The 22,733-nt window shown below is 36.1% G+C and overlaps 1 protein-coding gene across 1 annotated transcript in view; it reads left to right on the top strand.

The window, feature by feature from the left end:
* The window catches only part of Nipbl (NIPBL, cohesin loading factor), a 161,413-nt gene that overhangs the window by 92,762 nt on the left and 45,918 nt on the right, over nucleotides 1-22,733 (top strand). The window contains exons 11-19 of the mRNA XM_005356741.3: nucleotides 6,920-7,102; nucleotides 11,707-11,904; nucleotides 12,137-12,208; nucleotides 12,292-12,381; nucleotides 13,926-14,029; nucleotides 16,135-16,221; nucleotides 19,756-19,987; nucleotides 21,133-21,284; nucleotides 21,785-21,865. Coding sequence (XP_005356798.1) covers nucleotides 6,920-7,102; nucleotides 11,707-11,904; nucleotides 12,137-12,208; nucleotides 12,292-12,381; nucleotides 13,926-14,029; nucleotides 16,135-16,221; nucleotides 19,756-19,987; nucleotides 21,133-21,284; nucleotides 21,785-21,865 — 1,199 coding nt within the window. The remainder of the gene's footprint in view (nucleotides 1-6,919; nucleotides 7,103-11,706; nucleotides 11,905-12,136; nucleotides 12,209-12,291; nucleotides 12,382-13,925; nucleotides 14,030-16,134; nucleotides 16,222-19,755; nucleotides 19,988-21,132; nucleotides 21,285-21,784; nucleotides 21,866-22,733) is intronic.

Here is a 22,733-nt window from a genome sequence, read left to right as displayed (position 1 = left end):
AGCTGCCTGACTTCTGTTAGAATACAAAAGAAACCTAGTCATATTCCTGTGTGTTCACTTTCCTTCAGCCTTGTTTTGAGTTGTAGTCATTACACAATAGATTCCATGTCAGTCTTGTTTCAACATATCTTTTTGATCCTGTGATACAAAGAAGAACCTTTTAATGTCTTAAATTTGTATCAGTATATACAATGCCAAAATACTTGTTTTATCAGACTATTACATAAAGTATATCTACAAATAAAATATTAAATAATGAAATGATCCTTTAAAAGTGGCATGATAGCTAGCTTGCCTTACATAGACCTTAACAGTTTAATAGATACTCAGAAGTTATCTCAGAAATTCTTCACTAGAGGGTTGGGGGATGGATCCTTAGATAAGAGCACTGACTGGTCTTCCAGAGGACCCAGGTTCAATTCCTAGCACCCACGTGGTGGCTCACAACCATCCATAACTCTAGCTCCAGAGATCTGATGCCATCATCTGACCTCCACAGGCACCAGGCATGCACATGGTACACACACATATGTGAAAGCAAAACACACAAAAGGACAAAAATAAAATTTTTAAATCTTTGAAACAAAACTATTTTTAAAAGGGAAGGTTATAAAATGTTTTTTGCTTCTCCTCCCTCTGATTTCTCTCAGTTACCTTATTCTCCATTACTTGATTTAGTATCTCCAAGAATATCCTTTACTATTTGCATGGACATCTCTCTTTGGTGGTGGTGGTGGTGGTGTATCTGGGTTGTTATTATGCTCATGTGTGTGCACTTTGGCGTGGGTGTCAGAGGTTAATATCAAGTGTCTGCTGTAATGGATCTTCGCTGTATTTACTGAGGCATGGTTTCTTACTGAACCTGAAAGTTGCTCACCTATTTATCAGGGTCCAATGCTAGCCCGGACCATAAATTATTTCTCTGGACCAGACCCCAACATAAACTATCTCTCTTGACCGGCGTGGAGGCGCAGGAATAAAGACACAACTCACATGGCTTTATCGGGAGGGAGATTTTCAGAGATCCCTCATGAAATCCTGAGTTCACATCCTGAAGAATTCTTCTGCTTTACTCCCCAAACAGCCTTATATATCAAGACACAAACTGAGGGGGAAAATCAATAGCATTCTGTTTCCTAGTAACCAGGTGAATGGCTTTTAGTCATGTCCACATCTACCTGTGCTTTCTGTCACAGCTTCCTAGTCAGTATCTAGCTCTGTCACGTAGGCTGAATTATTACTTCTTTTCAGGCATCCTCCAGATTACAAAGAAAGGAGCAGAGCAACATCCTGACCTTTTGTTAGGGTAGCAACAGCCTGTCTGGAAGGTTACCTGACCACTTTGGGTGGGGAACTATGATTTGATTGCCTGGCTGTCACACCATATAGAAATAAGGGCCTACAATCCATTCTTTCTTATTAATTTTAATAAAACCTGTGCTTCTGCAACTGAACAGATAGTTGTGCCTGGCTTGGGCAAAGACCTCTTCATTTACCCAAATTTCCCCTCTCTGGAGCAAGCGTCCATATATGCGAGTTCCTGTCTTAGGCATCTGAGAAGAAGAAGCTTCAAACCCGTCATTGGCTGCTGATCTCTGTGAAGAAAAAAGATTAAGGGAGAGAGATACCTTTTGGGCTCTGTATCTCAGAGCCATACTTTCTTATCAGGATAAATTATAATATTTATGAATAATCATGCTCCCAAAGGCTATAGTCTCCCATTTAAAGAAGAAGAGAATCGCCTGAATTGAGAATGCTTCTTTAGCTAGTATAGAACAGCTCTTAAATCTTTTACGTTGTATCCAAATCTAAAATTCTTAACATATGCATTAAAGCCCAACATTTACAGGGTGTATCAAACCTCTCTCAACATAGTTTCAAACATTATCATCATGCCAATACCATGATTCTCGGCGTTGTTGGTCAATACCAACTTGTTTCAACATCTTATATGCAGTTACAAATATCATCAGGTCAGTACCTAGCTGTCACACCGTATAGAAATATGGGCCTACACCTGTTGCTAGTCTGGCTAGCCAGTCTCCTCTAAGCACTAGTGTGATAGATGAGCCCCATGTGGCTCTTATATGGGTGTCAGGGATGTGAGCATGCCTCACACTTACTTGGCAAGAGCTTTATCGACTGAGCTGTCTTCTTTTTAAAGCTAAGTTTCTCTGGGTAGGAGTGTTGACTAGCAATGATGTAATCGGTGTCGTTTGGATAGAAGTACTCAAAACGTTATCATTTGTAGTCGTTGAACTACTATGTGCTACCATTAAAATGTGTTGTTTTTTACCCCACCCTTACCAGTCTCATCTAATAGAACTATGCTTTGCTCAGCTTCTGTGGAGAATATTGTTTCTGAGTGAGTTTGTAGCATAGTCTGAATTCTTGAACTAGGGAATAGGATTCTGTTTTCTTTACTATAAATCATACTACTAAGCATCTTTAATAATACCACAATAGAAATTGGTTTCATTTTAGCAGATTCATGATGCTCATTTCAAAAATCTCACATAAAGACTTTAGTGTTGATAATATCTGTAGAAAGTGTTGGGAGAATATTTTTTATAGAGTTTTTCATGTGTGTATCTACTAGTTAGGTGTGATTTTAGAAGAGTATTTTGAAGTTTTGTGTCCATTATTTCCATTTGTGGAAATTTTTGGTCAAATTATATGCAGTAATTATTATTAATGTAAAGAGATTTGTTCAGTAGAGACTTTCATACAAATTAAATGGATTGAGCTGGAGATAGAGCTCTGTGTGGTGTTTGCTCCAGAGTAGCTGAGGCTATAGGTTCAGTTTAGTACCACAATGAGAGAGATGAACATATACTGAAGGTATTCTTACTACTTAAAACAGTTTGTAATTCAAGTCACCCCACAGCACAGTTTCTGTAGGGTTCTCAGATATGCAGAAATAGGCATCTTATATGTCTTAGTTACTCTTCCGTTATGGGATAAAATACTCTTACCAAACCCACTTACGTGGGAAGAGGGATTTATTTAGTTCAAGTCCATCATGGCAGGTAAGTCAACATAACACAAACTAAAGCAGCCAGTCACATTGTAGCCTTCAGGATGAGGGAGCGTGGAATACTGGTGCTCACCTAGCCTATTCCTTCTTACATAGTCCAGGACCTGGGAATGCCTCTACCAAATCTTGGAAGGGTCTTCCCATCTCATATTTACTCATTCACGTCAGTCCCTTAGAGGATTAACTAGAAGCTAACCTGCTCTAAATAATTCCTCACTGGTATGCCCAGAGGCTTGTCTCAGAGCTGATTCTAGATCTTGTCAGGTTGATAATCAATATTAGCCATCGCATATTTGATGACAGAAAGGGTTAGCAAATAACTCTCATAAAAAAAAGTTCTTCTTTTGTGAAAGAAATGAATTTTAACATACACAAATCCCTATTCTAAAAGAAATAATGTGGCCTTGCTGAAGAGTTTGTGCAGCTGTCAAGACAATAAATTTTACTTGATTATAAAACACGTATTCTAAATGCAGGCTTTCCTACCTTTTCCAACAAATACTCTGTCTTCCCATGTTTTAATTTTTTTGAATTTCTCATTTAAACTTACTTATATAAAATTATAGTACTGGAAATAGTGGAATCCAAACTTTGGAAAATAAAGAACCTTTCAAAGCTTTGTACGTTCATTTTTGAAAACTGAAAAACCAGCTTTCTTCTGCTCTGTACGGTTAGGAGGAGCAAATGGATATTGTAATAAGAGCTGTACTGTATATACAGGAATGCAGCCAATCCAATTTTAAAATGTCTTTATCTGTCTATTGTTTGTAAGCAATGTGTTCTTAGGATGCTCCTGCTGCACTTCATTACTGTCATGATATGTACATGGCAGAAAAAGGGTCATACAATCCCTAATTTCTACTTTTCTGTCTCGCGTAGTATGTTGTCATTTACATTACTTACCAGAAAACAAGTTCTGACAGTCTTCCATGTAGTAATTTGGCAACTGAACATTGAAATTTTTATAATGTTGATGTCAAAATTAAAACTATAATGCTAACCCTGGGTTTTCTTTTGCCTGTTTCATTTATAATATTGTTCTTTCATGGTACAAGTCAACTAATCCCTTGATATTTGTCTTCATTAAGTAAACTGCTTTACAAGAACATATGCTTGACATGCTCAAGATACTAGTTTCAGTACCTAGTAACTCCCCCAAAAACATAACAGAAGATTTTGTGATGATCGAAACTTTATAGATTGTTCAGTGATAGGATATGTGTGACTGTTTCATTTTTAACTAAGTATATGTGATGTGGATCGGAGGAGGCCTGCAAGCTTTTTCTGTAAATGACTGTAAGTAAATATTGTTGTTTCAGTACCAACAATTTTTGTAGTTATCTTTCAATGTGATCAACTCTTCTTTGGGGGCATTTTAAGGGTATAGTGGCCGAAACTAAAAATCGTTAGTGTGGCTCTTTTATTTTGTTGAATAATATTCAACAGTGGTATTGCTAAAAAGTTTGAAGACTACTTGTTGCATTAGCAGAGTCTGAGTGTGCACAGGTCAGAAAATGGTGTGTGTGTGTGTGTGTGTGTGTGTGTGTGTGTGTGTGTGTGTAACTCGGAAGCAGAGCTTGAATTGATAAAAAATAATCTCAGGACCATAAGACTTCCAGCAAAAGTTCTTGGGAGACAGAGGCAGATGAATCTTTGTGAATTGGAGACCAGCCTGATCTTCGTAACAAGTTCCAGGCCAGCCAGAGCTCCATAGTTACTTGAAAGAAAGAAACAAAGAAAGGACAACCATAAAACTAATTTTGTAACTTGCTTCTAAGTCACAGCTTGAACGTTACCAGGTAACGGCTTGGTGAGATGGCTCCACAGGTAACAACCCTTTACCAAACCTGATAACCTGTGTTATCCCTAAGAACCAAATAGTGGAAGAAGAGAACCAACTCCTTAGAGTTGTCCTCTGACCTCCACACATGCACTGTGGCATGCATATTTCTGCTTGTGTGCATGCATACTCACATTACATCAAAATAATGTTAAAGAGAAAATGACTAGGAAATTAAAAAGAAGACACAGTGGTGCATAAACTGCTGAAACTCTTATTTTGAGGACTGTCGCTTCAATGTCATCAGATAGAGTACTTGCACCGTTTACCCTGAGAACTCTTCTGATGCCAAGATAAATGGCTGGTAGCTCTCCATCCCCCCTGCCCCCCCTTTTTTTCTTTTCTTTTTTTTTTTCTTTTTCTTTTTTTTTTTAAGACTGAACAAGATTAGGTTTCCTGGCAGAGTTTAAGACATCTACATTCTTAAGCAAAATTAAGGCAACTTTATACACTTGTGCTGTGTCCTTCTCCCTTAAATTAAGACCGTGTCTTGTGACCTGACTTATGCACAGATCCTCTTTCTTATTACGCTGGCAACCAGTAACATTTCACTTGATTGCTATTTTGACTTAATGTGTGAGGCTCTGCCAAAAGTATGTAGTTTTCCCTCCCAATTTTCTGTCGTTTTATTTTTATCAAATTAGTGCTCAAACATACACCAACCTCTTTTGTGACCTTGGGTTTGCATTCACGAGCTCTCAATATCCACTCACTGGGAAGTTCAGTCCCTGGTTGAGTCCTCTGCTCACCCTCAGTCACTAGACCTGTGTCTTCCGTAGAACCCTGCCATCTGTGTCCATAGCAGAGCAGAAGACTGAGAAGGCTTGAAGAGCCTTTGTGAGACTGAGTAAGACCTTCAGAACAGCAAAGGGTATATTCTCAAAATTGGTTTTCATGCTGTATCTTAAATAATGTAGACTCTTGGGATTGGGAAATATATCTTAATACCCATTTATTTTTCTGTCATGATTTGTTTTTTTTTTAATGTAAGCACTGCTATTTGAATGTTACAAGAGGTAGTGTTAATGTTGGTTACAAGTTGCTGATATTTCCTGCTGTAAACTTAAGGAACTATTTGATTCCATTTTATAAAATCTATTATGTAAGGCATCAATTCTAGTCTTCCACACAAAGGTTTACATAGGTAAGTAAAGTTAGGTAAAATTGTCACCTTTATTAGTCCTCAAAGGTAAATTGTCTTGAAAAACATAGTATTTGCTACTTCTGCTTCTATTTTAAGTAGTCAAAATAATACTAACAAATATTTTCTTCATAGCAACTATGTGAATGTTTTATGTCTCTAGGTTTATATGGTGTTAATGATTCTCAGTATAGTTTGTTGATAGATTTTTCTGTCATTACTCTTTAATTGGAAAATGTGAAACTATCATAACAAGCTTGAATTAATTTACTATTTTCATTTGTAATCATTTTAAAATATTTTGATTTATTGATCCTACTTTACAGACTCTTGTCATATTTAAAATGTTCACTGTTTTGTCCTTACAAAGAAATTTTTTTGATTCTAAAGACACTAATTTGCTTCTCAAATAGACAGTGGCAGGTAAAGATCTATAAAGCTCTTACCCAGCCACCGTAGGCAACTGTCAGAACTATACCGGAGTATAAGGAGGTGGTAAGTGCCCTCCGACTTACCATGTGTACTGAAGAGCTGCTTTTGTTCCAGGCTATGGAAACCTGCCCTAGACCTAGTAAAGACTTTAGTCTTTAAAAAATTATGACATAGAGATGCCAATGTAACTCAGTGGTACAGTGCTTGCCCAACATGTACAAGGCGCCAGTACCTTTTAGGAAAAGTGACTATATAATTAAGTTTATTATTACATTAGTTTTGTTAATTTTGTTATTACATTAATAACATTGATTTTTGAGGTTATATAAATATATACATGTATGCATAAGATTTTTGTGTTTAGGGTTAATATTTGTGTTGTAAATATAAAAAGATTTGTTTTTTATAGTGCTAAGTTGGTTAAATTTTATCTTCAGATTTAAATTTCTTTTTTACCTTTCATTAATAGGTAGTATAGATCAATCAGTGTTAAAAGAATTGCCCCCCGAACTCCTGGCAGAAATTGAATCTACCATGCCACTTTGTGAACGTGTGAAAATGAACAAACGCAAGCGTAGCACAGTTAATGAAAAGCCAAAATATGCTGAAATCAGTTCAGATGAAGATAATGATAGTGATGAAGCTTTTGAATGTAAGTATCATTTAACTGTTTTTAGGAATTAAAGGCAGATTAATATGTGTCACATAATTTGGGGGTTAACAAGAGCACAGTTACCGTAATGTTTAATAACCTAGTATAGTAAGATTTTTTTCTTTATGCTTTAAAATTATATGAAAGATGAGATCAGTTGGCACCAAGAAAACAATTTAGATGAGCTGTAATTAGTAACAGAAAACACCAAGTATGTGTCTATTTGTATTTAACCTATATTGGACTCCTGATATATACTAGGCATTGGAAATAAAATTACAAATAAAAATGTGACCCCCTGTCTCACAGTCTCAGTCTGTTGGGGGAAATATGTGATTAATAATTGTAGTACAATGGTAATAGTGAATGCAGGGTGCTGTGGGAGCACATTGGCATCAATATCAGTGGGGGTTCGGAGAATGCTTACTGGAAGAGGTGACACTTGAGTTGAGTCTGGAAGGACACGTAGGAGATAGCCAGATAAAGAAATATTTAAAACCATACTATCACTAAATTATGAATGGCTTAGCCACATTGTGGATTATCTGTGTGGTTTGGACCTGGCTTCTCCGTTTTGCCCAGCTGTGTCCTGGAATTCCTCCCTTGTTTCACTGTTTTCCAGAGCTGGCTTCTTCACTACACAGCTACCTCTCTACAACACTGTGATCACCTGTCTTTGCACTAGACTTGCTATACCTCGCCTGTCTTCCTACTGGTCCACTGAAAAAGTTCTTCTCTTTTATCCCTATCTTCCTTCTTCTGGAGCAAGAGAATTGAGCCTAGCCAAGAGGGGTCAGCAACCTTGTTTGACTTAAACGGCATTCAGTGGAAACAGACTATGGGAGATCTTCACTTGTGTGCCAACTGACTTAGTCATAATGACCAAAAGAAGTGGGAAGACCACCAGTGTGTTCTACCTTTTCCACCTAGTGTCTGTAGATTGAGGTGTGACAAGCAAGGGCAGGAAGGACAGATGCATGCTGCCATTTTTAAGTGTATATTGCCGATGGAAGCTCTTCACCTCCTCCAAAGTTTTTAATCAATGTTCATTTATTCATCCTTTTAAAATTGTGAGCTCTTCAGCTAGAGCAGTAGACTATGATAATGAACAAATTTTAACAGTTTTAAAATTGAAATATACAACAAGATAATATGACATGTGTGATTGTTATAATTTGTATTATTATGAGATGTATTAACAATACAATATATTAAAATGACTAAAGTTTTTTTTAATTATATCAAACATTCTGGTGATATAAGGACATGGTTAGTCTGAAAAAATAAGAGAAAGGAAGCATGGTGGCCGAGAAACTCACTCCCTTTTATTTGTCTATTCCTTCTCCTTCCCCCTATTCTTTCACCATTTCTAAATTCCTTACTTGCAGCTTCATTATAAATTTCACTTTGTGTTTAGTTGCTTGCTAGTGGCTGCCTGCATTGCTAAGTTTGTAAGGATTATGAAATAACCAAATAGTGGAAGGGTAACATAAGCAGAAATGTTTACTGACTGTAAAATAAGGAAGAGCAGAGCCACACATTTGTCATCAATGCAGACAAAATTCCTTTTTTTCCCCCCTTTCTGTTGCGGGTGATGTGTCATTTTATGAAAGCATAAAGCTTCATTCTAAAACCACGGATGCCATTATAGCTGTGTCCAAATATATTGGAAACTAATATTGAGAGAAATTGGTTTTCAAACCTCTACTAGGAAAAAGGAAATTTTCTCTGGATATTTAAAAAGATGTCCAAGTAGCTTACTGTTTTACTTGGTTTATTTCAGTCTAATTAAGTATAAAACAAGAACCTGCTGGTTCAAGGGGTGAAAGGTGTTCAATTGGTAATTTATAAAAATTGGTAATTTGGTAAAGAACCAAATTGTCATGTTGTCATAACAATAATCAAAAGATACTATGGTACAAAATTTAAAAGTATCACAAAAACAGTAGTTGGAAGAATTATGTTACTTTGAGGTAGACTTTGTGAAATTTAAGATTTCCCTTAAGTTCAAAAAAGTTTACTAAAATCTAAAGCTTAACGAAACAGTTTTGTTTTAAAAAATAATAATGATGATAAGGTCACTAGTGCCCGGAAAAGATAGAGAGATAACAGATATGAGAGAGTTTGGAAAGGGGAGGTAGAGCACACTGAACCCATACTTTACGTGCGTGAGTCTCAGCTGTGCTCCTCTTTTCCCCTGCTCTTCCTAGAGCAGAGAGAAAAATAAAGGACAAGCTAGCCAATGAATTGCAACCCTACTAACCTCATGGAATACATAATGTGTCACACATTGTGAGGTTAGGTTATTTCACTCTGCTCTAACACAAACTACCCAAACTTTAATGAGTATGACATGAAGATGCTCTAAGACCTATAAAGAATAATGAGTGCAGCAAACTGTATAATTTTTAATAACCACAAGATTTATCATGCGTTTTCTAGTGATAGAATTGAAGGCAAGTATAGATTTCTCTGAAATTAATTAAAATATAGAAAGAGTATAATAGATTGTATAGTTTTGGTTCATAAGTATAAGGTCTTATACTTGACATTATAGCATGCTTTTTTCTGAGCAAGTTTGTTAGTTGCCAAATCCTTATTTGGTAGACAATTCAGTAACTGTTGACATGTTAGCATTTAGTGAGTATTATATAAACACATTACCCATCTCAGCAGACTTCTCCCACTTTCTCTAATAAATGAGACAACTCGTTTAAATGGTGTTCTAGAGCATACCCTAATCATAAATGTGCGAAGGAGGGCCTGCCTTCCTCACATTTATTATAGCCAAATCAAATTTGTATCTAATTATGAAGGAAATGATTGAAGATTTGAATATATTCATTCTCATACAGTCGTTCTTAATAACAACTCTTCCTGTGACAAAACTGTCCCCAAACTAGTTCAGACCAAATGACCCCTTTCTGTCCCATCTGATGAGTAGGACATCAAACCTACTCATGAGTAGGAATAATGATGGCTGTATATGGGTTAAGATTACCAGATTTGGGCTGGAGAGATGGCTCAGTGGTTAAGAGCATTGCCTGCTCTTCCAAAGGTCCTGAGTTCAATTCCCAGCAACCACATGGTGGCTCACAACCATCTGTAATGAGGTCTGGTGCCCTCTTCTGGTCTGCAGACATACACACAGACAGAATATTGTATACAAAATAAATAAATAAATAAATAAATAAATAAATAAATAAATAAATATTTTTAAAAAAAGATTGCCAGATTTAAACATTTATTGTCCACACTAGTAGTACTAACACAAATATAATAGGGTGTATGGGCCAGATTGACAGCCTTAAATCTAAGCCACATAGTGTGTTCAAGAGAGCTGTCTGAAAATTTGTATATTGATCATAGTTAGGAATTCAGGAAAGAAACCAGACAGGAGGAAAGGCTTTTTAAAAACAATCCAACAAACTAGAGAGTTATCTTTGTCACCAGCAACTTGTCACTATAGTAACTAGTGAAGGAACCAGCAAGATGGTTCATCTGTGAAAAGGCACTTGTCACACAAGCTGGCAACCTGCGTTCAACCTCGGAACACATCTAAGGTGGGAGGGGAGAGCCGACTCCAGAGCTGCCCTCTGAGCTACACATATACATGCACATAACCATACACATGCAGAGTAACAATAAATAAATATTTTTAAATGCTGTTGTGATAGTCCTAAGACACATCCGTCCTACCTGTTTTTAACTGATGGTGCCTGTGCTGAAAACCAAGTGTAGTGTGTATTTTTTTGCTCGCACTGCCCTCTAGCTTTCACTGCAGAACTGTCATTTTTCCTACTGTAATGTAATGCTTTCTTAGAGCTCAGAATCATTTTCAACTTAATACATTAGATGCTATGTCAGATGAAATTGTTTGCCACAGTCTCCTGTCAGTATTGGTGATTTTAGCAGAATGCATCTATGCTTTGGAAAGATGGGGGGAAGTTTGAAGGTACCATATAAAAATGCTTATGTAGCATGCATAAGCTTAGAAACTTTCCTTGAGTTAGCTTGTCAATTGTCAGAGAACTGTTTCAGTGTATTAGTGTTTGCAGTTTTGATATATACTATCTCTGTAGGTTTGTGATGTTAGGTCATCCAGAGTCTCTGGAATTTATTGCTAAGTTAAGTATAAACTTAGCTGTTGATTGGTGATATACTTGATTACTCATATTCTGTAACAGTATCTCAAAGTTGACTATTTTCTCCCCAAACCCTTCTCCTCCCAAAAAATATAAATGGTGGTTGGTTGTTTTTTTTTAACCAAATTCTAAATAAAGGTTGTTTTATAAGTCTTAATTAATCTTGAATTTTCTATATAATCCTTGCTGATGTGCTGAAACCTTTCACTGAAATGTACACTGTGTTTTCATTCTCAGAACCTTCCTGTTGCTTTAATAGCTTCATGTAAAAATCTCTTTTTTAGCTTAAATAATGCTAAAATTCATGGTATCCTCTCTATACCAAAATTTAATCTTCTGCTAGATAAATGGCTTAGAATTTATAGACCCTCAGAATGAAGATGTAGTTCATTGTAAAGTACAAGTTTTGACAGTCTTTTAAAGTGAGGTAAATTATTTGTCATGGGGATTTGCTTCTAGCCTCTAGGAAACGGCATAAAAAGGATGACGATAAAGCTTGGGAATACGAAGAACGTGACAGAAGAAGCTCTGGGGATCATAGGAGAAGTGGCCACTCACATGAAGGAAGAAGGAGCTCAGGTGGCGGTCGTTACCGAAACCGAAGTCCATCAGATTCTGATATGGAAGATTACTCTCCTCCTCCCAGCCTTAGTGAGGGTAATTCATCAGTTCCAGTGGATTTCTAAAACTGATTTCAGTGTTGGGTTCTAACTTTAAAGAACATTTTTATCGTGTCATAGCTAATTAACACATCTAATTTTTAACTAAAATAAAAGTATTTTTATATTTACAGTGATTGTTGTTTAAGAATTAATGTTCAGAAACTGGCAATACAAGTGGAAATATTTTATCACTCTTGAGTTTCAGTGTTTCTTTTTGTTTATTTTAGTTGCTAGAAAAATGAAGAAAAAAGAAAAACAAAAGAAAAGGAAAGCTTATGAACCGAAATTAACACCCGAAGGTAACATTTTAGTTCAGCTGTATAATTTTCAGTTTTACTTACCTACTTGGAATATGAACATAATGTCTTTTTCTTTCTTGTAGAAATGATGGATTCTTCAACTTTTAAGAGATTTACAGCCTCAATAGAGAATATTTTGGATAATTTAGAAGATATGGATTTTACTGCATTTGGTAAAATCAATTTACAGGCTTTTTGGTGTTATTTATCCCTTTGTCTGTGTCTGTTTTTTTTTTATTTTTTGCAAATTACTCTAAAAAATAGTCATGATCTGAATTATCAAGAAACTTGAAATCTAGTATGAGTTCATGTTCTCAAACTAAAACTATTGCAAAACCTAGGCTCCAAATTATCTTAAGTCCCTGAGAATATAGCTATCACAACAGGGTAGAGTAATGAAATAGCTCTGCAGGTCATTCTTGAACATTCTCTAGATAATGAGAAACATGCAGAAATAGGAATCAACTCATCAGTTTGTTTATTATAGCAGTCAACTATGTAAGGATATTAGATGATAAAATACATAATACCAGAGCCCCTTATATGAAGAACAAAAATTCAATATATAAAATAAAATGAAGCACCAGCTAAAATGTACTATAGCTAATGTTATATAGTTTGATAAGAAACAAAATTATATCTGTAAATAAAACATAGCCCATTAAAGAACACCGATTTGAATATTTGATTGATCTGGGTTTGGTGACGTACGCCTTTAATCCCAGCACTTGGGAAGCAGAAGAAGGCAGATCTCCGAGGTAGAGGCCAGCCTGATCTACAGAGCAAGTTCTAGGACAATCATGGCTACCCAGAAAAACCCTGTCTCAGAAAAAAAAAATATGTATTGATTGTCCTACTTTTAGACATCATATACGACCTCACTGATGTTGATGTAAAAGCTTTACAGATCACAATACTTTTAATATGCGGACACCTTCAAAGGTATTGACTTTTTAAAGCATTTTTAAAAAGTGTAATCTAAGTATCATTCTGATTATTTAGAGTATGTTTTATTTTTTCTAAAACTTTTTAATTCTGTGCTAAGAAATTATCTTCTATATAGTTTAGAATCCCAAAAACAAGAACAGGAATTCTTAAATTAGATTTTTATGTGGAAGAATTATTTGCCAAAGAAATTAATTATATATAAAAAGAGTAATTATAAGTATTGGACAAGATAGTGCCAGAACCCAGAGTTAACAGCTGTGGAACCGTTTATTGCCCCTTTACCCAAAACAAGAGTTAAATGGAGTTCTCTAAAACTCACTCAATAGGAAAAAAACTATATCCTGCTTGAAAGAAGCAGTACTTTTTGGATGAGGAGAGTGGAGAAAAGCATGAGGATATAAATAGCTTGATCTCACTCTCTTCTCTGGTCCTCTCACAGGGTACCCTACTGGCTGAGCCCACACAGAAGCCACAGGGCATTGGATATTGTTAACTTAGTTCATCCAGGCCAGCTTTCTGAGGCAGAGAATGACTGACAAGTGTCAACACTGTCTCCACAGTAGTAAAGACAGGACCACTGTCTTCCCTTTGTAGAACTCGGAGTTCATTCTTGCTGTTTTTGGTTATGGCTTCTATGGGGTTTACAGAGTTCTCTGAAACTCCCCAGGGTTAATATATATATGATCAAATTTTATTTTTAAAAGCTTATTAACTTACCATTTTCAGCTCTTTCTTTTACGTAACTACTTTTGGTTGGTTTGACTTTCAGGTGATGATGATGAAATCCCTCAGGAACTGCTGTTAGGAAAGCATCAGCTTAATGAACTTGGGAGCGAATCTGCTAAGATTAAAGCCATGGGTATAATGGACAAGGTATTTCAGCAAAGTAAACTTCTGATTTTCCTAATACATGGCATGTGAAATTAAAGTTTTCAGGCAGATTACAAAGTTAAGAATATATTGAAAAGAAAACTCAGGATTGTCATCTAAGCAGCTAAATGAACTATGTCTTAGGAAAAACTCCTAGTAAAAGAGATGTGCAGATTATTATCATGGACTCTGACTTTTCACTTTTTCAAGTAATTGCATTGTTCTGTGTAGAAATATAATTAGACTTTTTTTGTGGCGTTGTTTTAGTCCTGGATTATAAAACAGTAGCATCACTTCTGGTACTAATAGAAGGTGGCAGAGTTTGGTTAACTGCTGTTCCATTATAGTCTCATTTCCGTAGGCTTTGGTCAGTTCTCTTTCCTGGGAGTCCATGTTAGTTAGGTGTCTCATTCCACTAATGCATAGCACATTATTTCTGGTGTGATAGTTCAAACAGGAACAGCAGCTATTCCTGTTTTGATGCTGCTGTTCATCAAAAGGTGGTCTGCCATTGCATTGGTCATCCACCACTGATCCTTGGCTGCTAACTAGTAAGCAGCTAGAGTTCCCTCCCCATCTAACCAGTCTCTAGTACAGAGGTATTACTCTTAGTCTTAAGTTTCCTGGTCTACATGCCTTGTCCTTCTAGTTGGATAAGAATTAATAAAAGATTATCTTCACTTTGGAATTGATTCTAACACCTTAAACCTGTTTACTTAATTTTCCAGTTCTATAATTTTAACATAGCCTGGAAAATATTTTGGTGGTTTTGTTTTTACATTTTAAATTGCATTTATTATTGATTATTTTATGTGTGCTTAGAGAAAGTTCTTAAGCTTTGTGACATGAATGTTTAGAGCAGAGGGCAGTTTTCAGGGACTGGTTCTCTCCTTCCATTGTGGGGCCTGGTATTGAACTCCAGTTTTGTTTTGGGGATTTTTGTTTGTTTGTTTTGTTTTTTTGTTTAGTTCAAATATTGCCTACATTCTAAATAATCAGAGTGCCAGAAGTTGACTTTTAAAGCTGGAAATAGCAGATAATGAACCAGGGATTTCTCCGTTTATAAATAAGCACATTAAAATTTAGGGGTGGGTGCTGGAGAGATGGTTAAGAGCACTCACTGCGCCTGCAGAGGACATGTGCTCAGTTCCCAGCACCTACATGGCAGGTGAGCCATCTGTTATTCCAGTTTCAGGGAGTTCAGTGCCCCCTTTCCAAGCAAAACACTGAAACACATAAAATAAAAGTCAGTGAATCTAAAAATAAAGAATTAATGGACTTCTGGTTTGTATTGATAATACTATATACAGAGATACTGATTAGTTTTGTATGTAAGACTATCTCAATAGGTTTTGAGATACCAGTGCAAATATTGGTCATTTGTTTTATAAGTTCAGTAAGTACATTACAGCTGGTATTTCTCTTTCAGAAGGCAAATTCATTAACTGTTGACTAAATATAAATATTTTGTCAATGTTCCAAGATAATCTAAAGTAAAATTGAGGAACAATTTTCTATAATCCAGCCTCAGTAATCAAACTTGCTTGATCTATTTGGCTTTTATGGCTAGTTTGTGTGCATGTCCTACCAGCATGCTAGGGACCTTAAATACTGTTAAGTGAATAAAGCATAAGTAACAAGCAATTCCTAAGTAAAGCAACTTTTCTTCTCATTCCTAACTTTTTCTCTCACAATTTCATGCTTGATATTCAGAATACTTGGATTTTTTTTTCTCGTGTTGAATTTTTAAAGCCTGTTGGATTGTGTGTGGCACTGAATGATAATTAGATCATGGGTGAAATCTTTAATAGCTAATGCGTGGTTGTGTGTGTATCAGAATCTTGCCTAGATAAGTGGTGTGAGGTGAGCTCTGAGCCATGCACATGCGTGTGTGCTCATCCTGGGTTCAGTTATCTGTCTTTAAAGAAGGTAATCAAGTCAGAATTGAGTAGAGGCTCTAGAGAGGAAAGTTTGTTTTCTACCAGTATTTAAAAGAGTGATAATGTTTTTATATTCCATAGCCTAAAGAAAATAAATATTTAGATTGTTTTTCGAGTAATTTGAAACTTTTACCAGTGAGTGATATAACAACTTACATTTCCTTTTAGCTTTCAACTGATAAAACTGTGAAAGTCCTAAATATATTGGAGAAAAATATTCAGGATGGATCAAAGCTTTCTACTTTGTTAAATCATGTAAGTTTAAGACCTGTGTTACTAACTTTACCCCTGGTGTTGTTAAATGCCCTGGTTTTCATTATGTTGGTTTGATAAAAGTGCTCTGACCAAAAGCACCACAGGGGAGAAGCGGCTTATTTGATCTTATACTTCAGGAACTTAAGGCAGGAACCATGGAGTTGTGCTGCTTACCGACCTGCTCACAGGCTCATGCATAGCTAGCTTTACAGCCAAGGACCTGCCTAAAGATGGTATGCCCACAGTGGGCTGGGTCCCCCATCAATTAATAATCAAGACCGTCCCTCACTAACATGTCTGTTAACCAACAAGGAAAAGACAATTACTCAATTGACACTTTCTTCTCAGGAGTTCCTGGGCTGTTTCAAGTTGGCAGTTAAAGCTAACTACAGAACATTAAGATACAAATTTTTTCATAAACAACTTTTACTCACTAAACAGATTCTAGATTTCATTAGTTTGTTACCACATATTAGTAGTTATGTTGATTAACATTTCTAGTGCAATTTCACTTTTAGTGATGCCAACATGAATTGTCAATTAAATGTTGCCATAGGACTGGGAAGATGGCTCAGTAGATAAGTACCTGCCCCACAATCTTGAGAACCAAACCAAAGTGCTGATCCCAGAATGAGCATAAAAGCCAGGCAAGTGTGCTGACTGCTGTAATGTCCCCCTATTGGGAGATGACAGTGACATTCTTAGTCAGCTGGCGAATGAAACTACCCAGATTTGGCAAGATTTGGGCTCAGCAAGGCACCTTGCTTCATGTAAGTAACGTGGAGAATGATCAAGGAAGGCATCAACTTTAGACCTCTGCAGACATGCGCACGCGCACACATCAACATGTATACACACATCCAAAAAGCCTTGCCTTGCTGGCAGTGGTAGCGCGCATACCTTTTATCCAGCACTTGGGAGGTAGAGGAAGGTGGATCTCTGTGAGTTCTCTACAAAGCAAGCTCCAAGGTAGCCAGGACTGTTACACCAAGAAACCTTGTCTTAGGGAGAGGTGGAAGATGACTTGTCTTAAGAGAAACAATGAAAACAAATATAAGTTTCTGTAGCCAAAGCACTGAATCATCAGTTAAGAGTCTGAAACAAGAGAATTGCAAGTTCCAGGCTAGTCGTGGCAGTGTAAGGACATTCTGTCTTTAAAACGGGCCTGATTACAAAAATAGTGTATTTATTGTTGAAAATTTCTAAAACATTAAAAACATATCCTCATCTAGCAATAACTACTTATTTAACACTTTTGAATTTTAAATCACAGATGAAATCTTTATTTATTTATTTATTTATTTATTTGGTTTTTCGAGACAGGGTGTCTCTGTGGTTTTGGAGCCTGTCCTGGAACTAGCTCTGTAGACCAGGCTGGTCTCGAACTCACAGGGTCCCCCCGCTTCTGCCTCCCGAGTGCTGGGATTAAAGGCGTGCGCCACCACCGCCCGGCCGAAATCTTTAATTTTTATGTGTGTTTGCATATTGCTCTCATTTGTATAAACGCAATCTATATACATATATGTCTGTCTTTAATGCATTCACTGAATTTTGCAGGGTTTCCAGACAGAGTTTGTCTGTATAGCTTTGTAGCTTGTCCTAGAACTTGCTCTGTAGACCAGGTTGGCCCTGAACTCACAGAGATCGCAGAGATCTGCCTGCCTCTACTCTACCTCTGCCTCCCAAGTGCTGGGATTAAAGGTGTGCACCACCACCACCCAGCTATGAATAGATGGGGTCTCTAAGTGATATATGTAAAATAAAATCCACAGAAAAATATTGTATTCTCAGGGTTATTAAATATATCTATACGGACTAATTTTGATGACGATGTTTTTTAAAACAAGAGACTCATAGAACCTAGGTTGACCCTCAACTTCCCATTCCCTTTGGTTCACCCTGAGTGACGGGACTGCAAGCACCAACTACCATTCTCATTGGATCTATATTTAGTGCCCTTCTTTTTTTAGCTAGTTAAAGAAGAGAATTTTGAGTTTTTGTTTGATAGAGTGTAAGACAGAGTATGTGTGATAAGTATAGGGTATTTGTGGGAAATAAATGTATCCCCTGAGCTGCATCTCTAACCAGTTTTTGATCAAGGCATGTGGAGAAAGGGAAGAACGAGAAGAGAAGCTTAGAGAAACCTAAGGTGCCAATGTATTTCATGATTAAGTTTACAAGTCTCTTAGACACTTCACCTACAAATTTTAATGAATACCGTGGAGGCTGCATTCTAGGATTGAAGTATAAACTCACTGACAGAGAGTATAAATCGCATGTATGAGGCTCTCAAGTAATCCTATAATATAAAGGTTGTATTTCATTTACAAGAAGAATATGTTAGGAGGATTTACACTCTAGCAGGAAGCATAAAGCATTACTCCATCATAATTTTAATGTCTAAAATAAAAGGAAGACTTATATCAATTATTAAATTATCCATTTTAGAAAATGTTAGGTCATAAATACTCTGCATATCTCTACTCTTACGTTTTTGAGACATTAGTTTTGAATCTTGATATATAGCCAAGACAGGACTAGAACTTACTGCGTAGCCCAGATTTGCCTTAAGTACACCATCTTCCCATTTTAATTTACCAAGAACTAGAGTTACAGGCAAGCATTGCCATTCCCACCTTTAGCTTTTTCATTTGCAGATGGAAGAGAGAAGTTCTGGAGATTGGAGTTGAACTGAGTACATAGATCTACCATAGAGCTATACCACTGATCTGTGTATCTTTACTTTTCAATATGTTTCAGAAAATAGTGCTTAAAAAACAAATTTGACTATAACCGTAGCACTTGGGGGCAGCTCAGAACCAGCCTATACAGCATAGCAAGTTTCAGGCCTGCCGGAGATACATAGTGAGACCTTGTCTCCAAGCAAGAAACAAACAAAAACAGATATTAGCAGTAATTAAGTCAGTAACGTTTTGCTATTTTTTAGTAAAAACTCTTCATTTGTAAATTCTTCCTTTGTTCTCATGTAAAGTTTAACTATTGTGTTTATACCTGAATCACAAAAATAATTTACATTCATTATAGTTTAAATTAAAATGTTAAATCTGGATGAAACACAAAGAAGATAAAGGTGACAAGAACTTTGTTGTTGGATTATCTTCTAGTAGTGAGATAGGAAGAAAAGTAGATTGTGTTTGAAAATGTTGAAACAACAACAAAAACAGAATACAAAAATATCTTGCCTAAATTAGGCCTGGTGATTCATGCGTATAATCCTAGCACTCAGGAGACAAAGGCAGGTGGACTGCTTCAAATTCAGGGCTAGTCTGGAAAACTCTAGGCCAGCATGGGCTGCAGAATGAAATTTTATCTCACAAACCATTGTTTTAATCTTGGCTAAAGTGATACCATTATTTGTACTTTATTCAAGACTGTTTTTAGAATAGTCTTAATAAAAGTTCTAAATACTATTTCACGTTGTTCTCCTACCATTGAAAGTCATATATCTGTTTTTTAATATTGTGAACTATAGGTATTTTATTCCCACTTCACTAACAATGGTCTGTTTTATAGAATAATGATACTGAAGAAGAAGAAAGATTGTGGAGAGACCTTATTATGGAGAGAGTTACCAAATCAGCAGATGCTTGTCTTACCACTATCAACATCATGACATCTCCTAACATGCCGAAAGCTGTGTACATTGAAGATGTAATTGAAAGAGTTATACAGTACACTAAATTTCACTTACAGAATACACTCTATCCCCAGTATGACCCTGTTTACAGATTAGATCCACATGGAGGTTAGTTTTCTTTTTTATACTGATAGCTTGGTTGCTGTTTTGGGTTTTGTTTTTGTTTTTTTTTTTCTTTTTCTTTTTCCTTTTCCTTTTTTTCCCCACACTACCAGAATTATCCATTGTAAATTTTCAGTGCTAGGTGAATCAGAAACCAGTGATTTCAATTGGCTCCAAATTCAGAGATTATGCACATACAATACATAATTGACTTTGACTTTTGACTAGGATATAAAAGCTTAATAACTGTTACATTACTTTAACATCTATAGGTTGAAAATCCAAAATGCTTTGAAAACTCTTTGAGGGGCTAGAGAAATGACTCAGCAGTTCAGAGTGCTTTCTATAGAACTTGAATTTGGTTCCCAGGACCTACACTTGGCAACTCACAACCACCTATAACTCCAGCTCCATGGGATCCAACACCCTCTTTTGACTTCTATGGGCTCCCAAACACATAGCATATACATATATACACATAAATTAAATGTAAATCTTTAAAAACTTTTTTAAGGATGAGCATGAAATACAAAAAGCTTTGGATTTGGGGGGGAGGGATTTATGATTCTTAGATTAGGAATATTCAAGTGGTAAAATCTATACAAATATTCCAAAAATCTGAAAAACTTTTGAATAAGAGATATTCAACCAGTATTTATTTATAATTGAAGTAATTGTTCCTAGTTAGAGAAAATCCCTTCTAATTTAGTTCAAAATAATGCTTACTTGCAAAATGAATTGATTTAAGATATTCTCCATATATATAGCTCTATAACCTGTACTATATGATCAGTACAGTAGTTAAATATTCATATAGTTCATTTGATTACTTAATTGTGTAATAATGCCAGGTAATTTAAATGAGAAATATAATCTTACTATCTAGTGTGAATGAAGGGGGGAAAAAAGAAAAATCTGTATAGTAGCCACTGTAGTGTACCAGACATTTGTTAAAGGATGTTCCACTACAGTACCACTAAGGAATAATTCCTCTGTTAATCAGCACTCATCTGTAGAGGCTTCACTGTATTTTTATGAGGCACCCTGAAATGTTTGTGTTGTCTTAATTTAGAAGATAGTGCTGTAACCTCCATGGAAGAGTGCAAAAAGTTAATAATACTTTTCCTATCTTGAATCCTCTTTTATTTTAGGAGGATTATTAAGTTCGAAGGCAAAGCGGGCTAAATGTTCTACTCATAAGCAGAGAGTAATAGTAATGCTTTATAACAAAGTTTGTGACATTGTTAGTAGCTTATCAGAACTGCTAGAGATACAGCTTCTTACAGACACAACAATTCTTCAGGTAAGTTTTTTGTTTGTTTGTTTTTAAACATTTTGAACACTTCTAGGAGTGAGAAAAATCTTAGTCTAGTATAATCTTCTTCACTCGGTAGTAATAACAGCACTCTGTTCAATTTACCCATTCAGAGTATTTTATGTGTAAATTAAAGAAATAGAGATTATGCAACATTTTAAAGGAAGTACCTACCTGAGCTGAAGAGAAAAGAATACTACATAAATTCCAAAGTCTAATTCTACAAAAAATAAGTTCATGTTTAAGAATTTGTGATATTTTCATCCATGAAAACAAAATTACTTTTGTTCCTTTAATTCCTGCAGTAGGGTACAATGTTACTGAGGTGTGGCTGTTAGAATGTCGTAGGGTACAATGTTACTGAGGTGTGGCTGTTAGAATGTAGTAGGGTACAATGTTACTGAGGTGTGGCTGTTAGAATGTAGTAGGGTACAATGTTACTGAAGTCAACTAGAAACATACTAAACAATTAATCTTGGATTTTTCAGGTTTCATCAATGGGAATAACACCTTTTTTTGTGGAAAATGTCAGTGAACTACAATTGTGTGCTATTAAGTTAGTCACTGCAGTAAGTATAATCAATTTGTAATTTCAGTTACCCACAAATGAAGTAAGAGTTTCATCACTTGGTCCAAACTTCCAAAAATTATGATATTGGATTTATTTTTTTCTTGTTTTCCATTAGATTTTTTTCATAATAAATATTATTTTAGTCTTACTATATTTTATTAACAGGATTTAATTTCGCTGATCATGCTTTCCTTGAATTTAAATTTTTTTCTTTTTAAAATTATTGTAAAAACCAGAATTATTTAAAATCTTAAATCTTGTCTTACTTCTCTACCCAAAGTATCATATCCCTCAAAACAAAACTTTATACTCCCTCACTTTGGTAATTAATAACAAAATTTGAATACATTTCTTTAGATCATTACTTCTTAAATTTTATTTATTTAACATTTCCACCTCCTCCCATCCTCCCTTTTCCCTCCCACTCCCTCCATTCCCCCTCCCCCTCGCTCTCCAGTCCTAAGAGAAGTCAGGGTGCCCTGCCTTGTGGGAAGTCGAAGGCCCCCCTCTCCATCCAGGTCTAGGAAGTTGTGCCTCCAAACAGACTAGGCTCCCAAAAAGCCAGTACATGCAGTAGATTCAAAATCCAGTGTCCTCATTGGCTTCTCAGTCCACCCTCATTGTCAGCCACATTCAGAGAGTCTAGTTTGATCACATGCTTATTCAGACCCAGTCCAGCTGGCCTTGGTGAGCTCCCATTAGATCGGTTCCACTGTCTCCGTAGGTGGACGCACCCCTCGTGGTCCTGACTTCCTTGCTCATGTACATTACTGTTTAACATGTTGAAAACATTTTCATTCTGAGTAACATGCCTACTTCAGTTTTCCTTCAGATAAAATATTGTCCTAATGCCGGGCGATGGTGGC

Source organism: Microtus ochrogaster, chromosome 19 (assembly GCF_000317375.1).
Source record: "Microtus ochrogaster isolate Prairie Vole_2 chromosome 19, MicOch1.0, whole genome shotgun sequence".
NCBI classification, from domain to species: Eukaryota; Metazoa; Chordata; class Mammalia; order Rodentia; family Cricetidae; genus Microtus; species Microtus ochrogaster.
The sequence above is the reverse complement of the archived record's forward strand: the minus strand, read 5'-3'. Positions and strand labels throughout refer to the sequence as shown.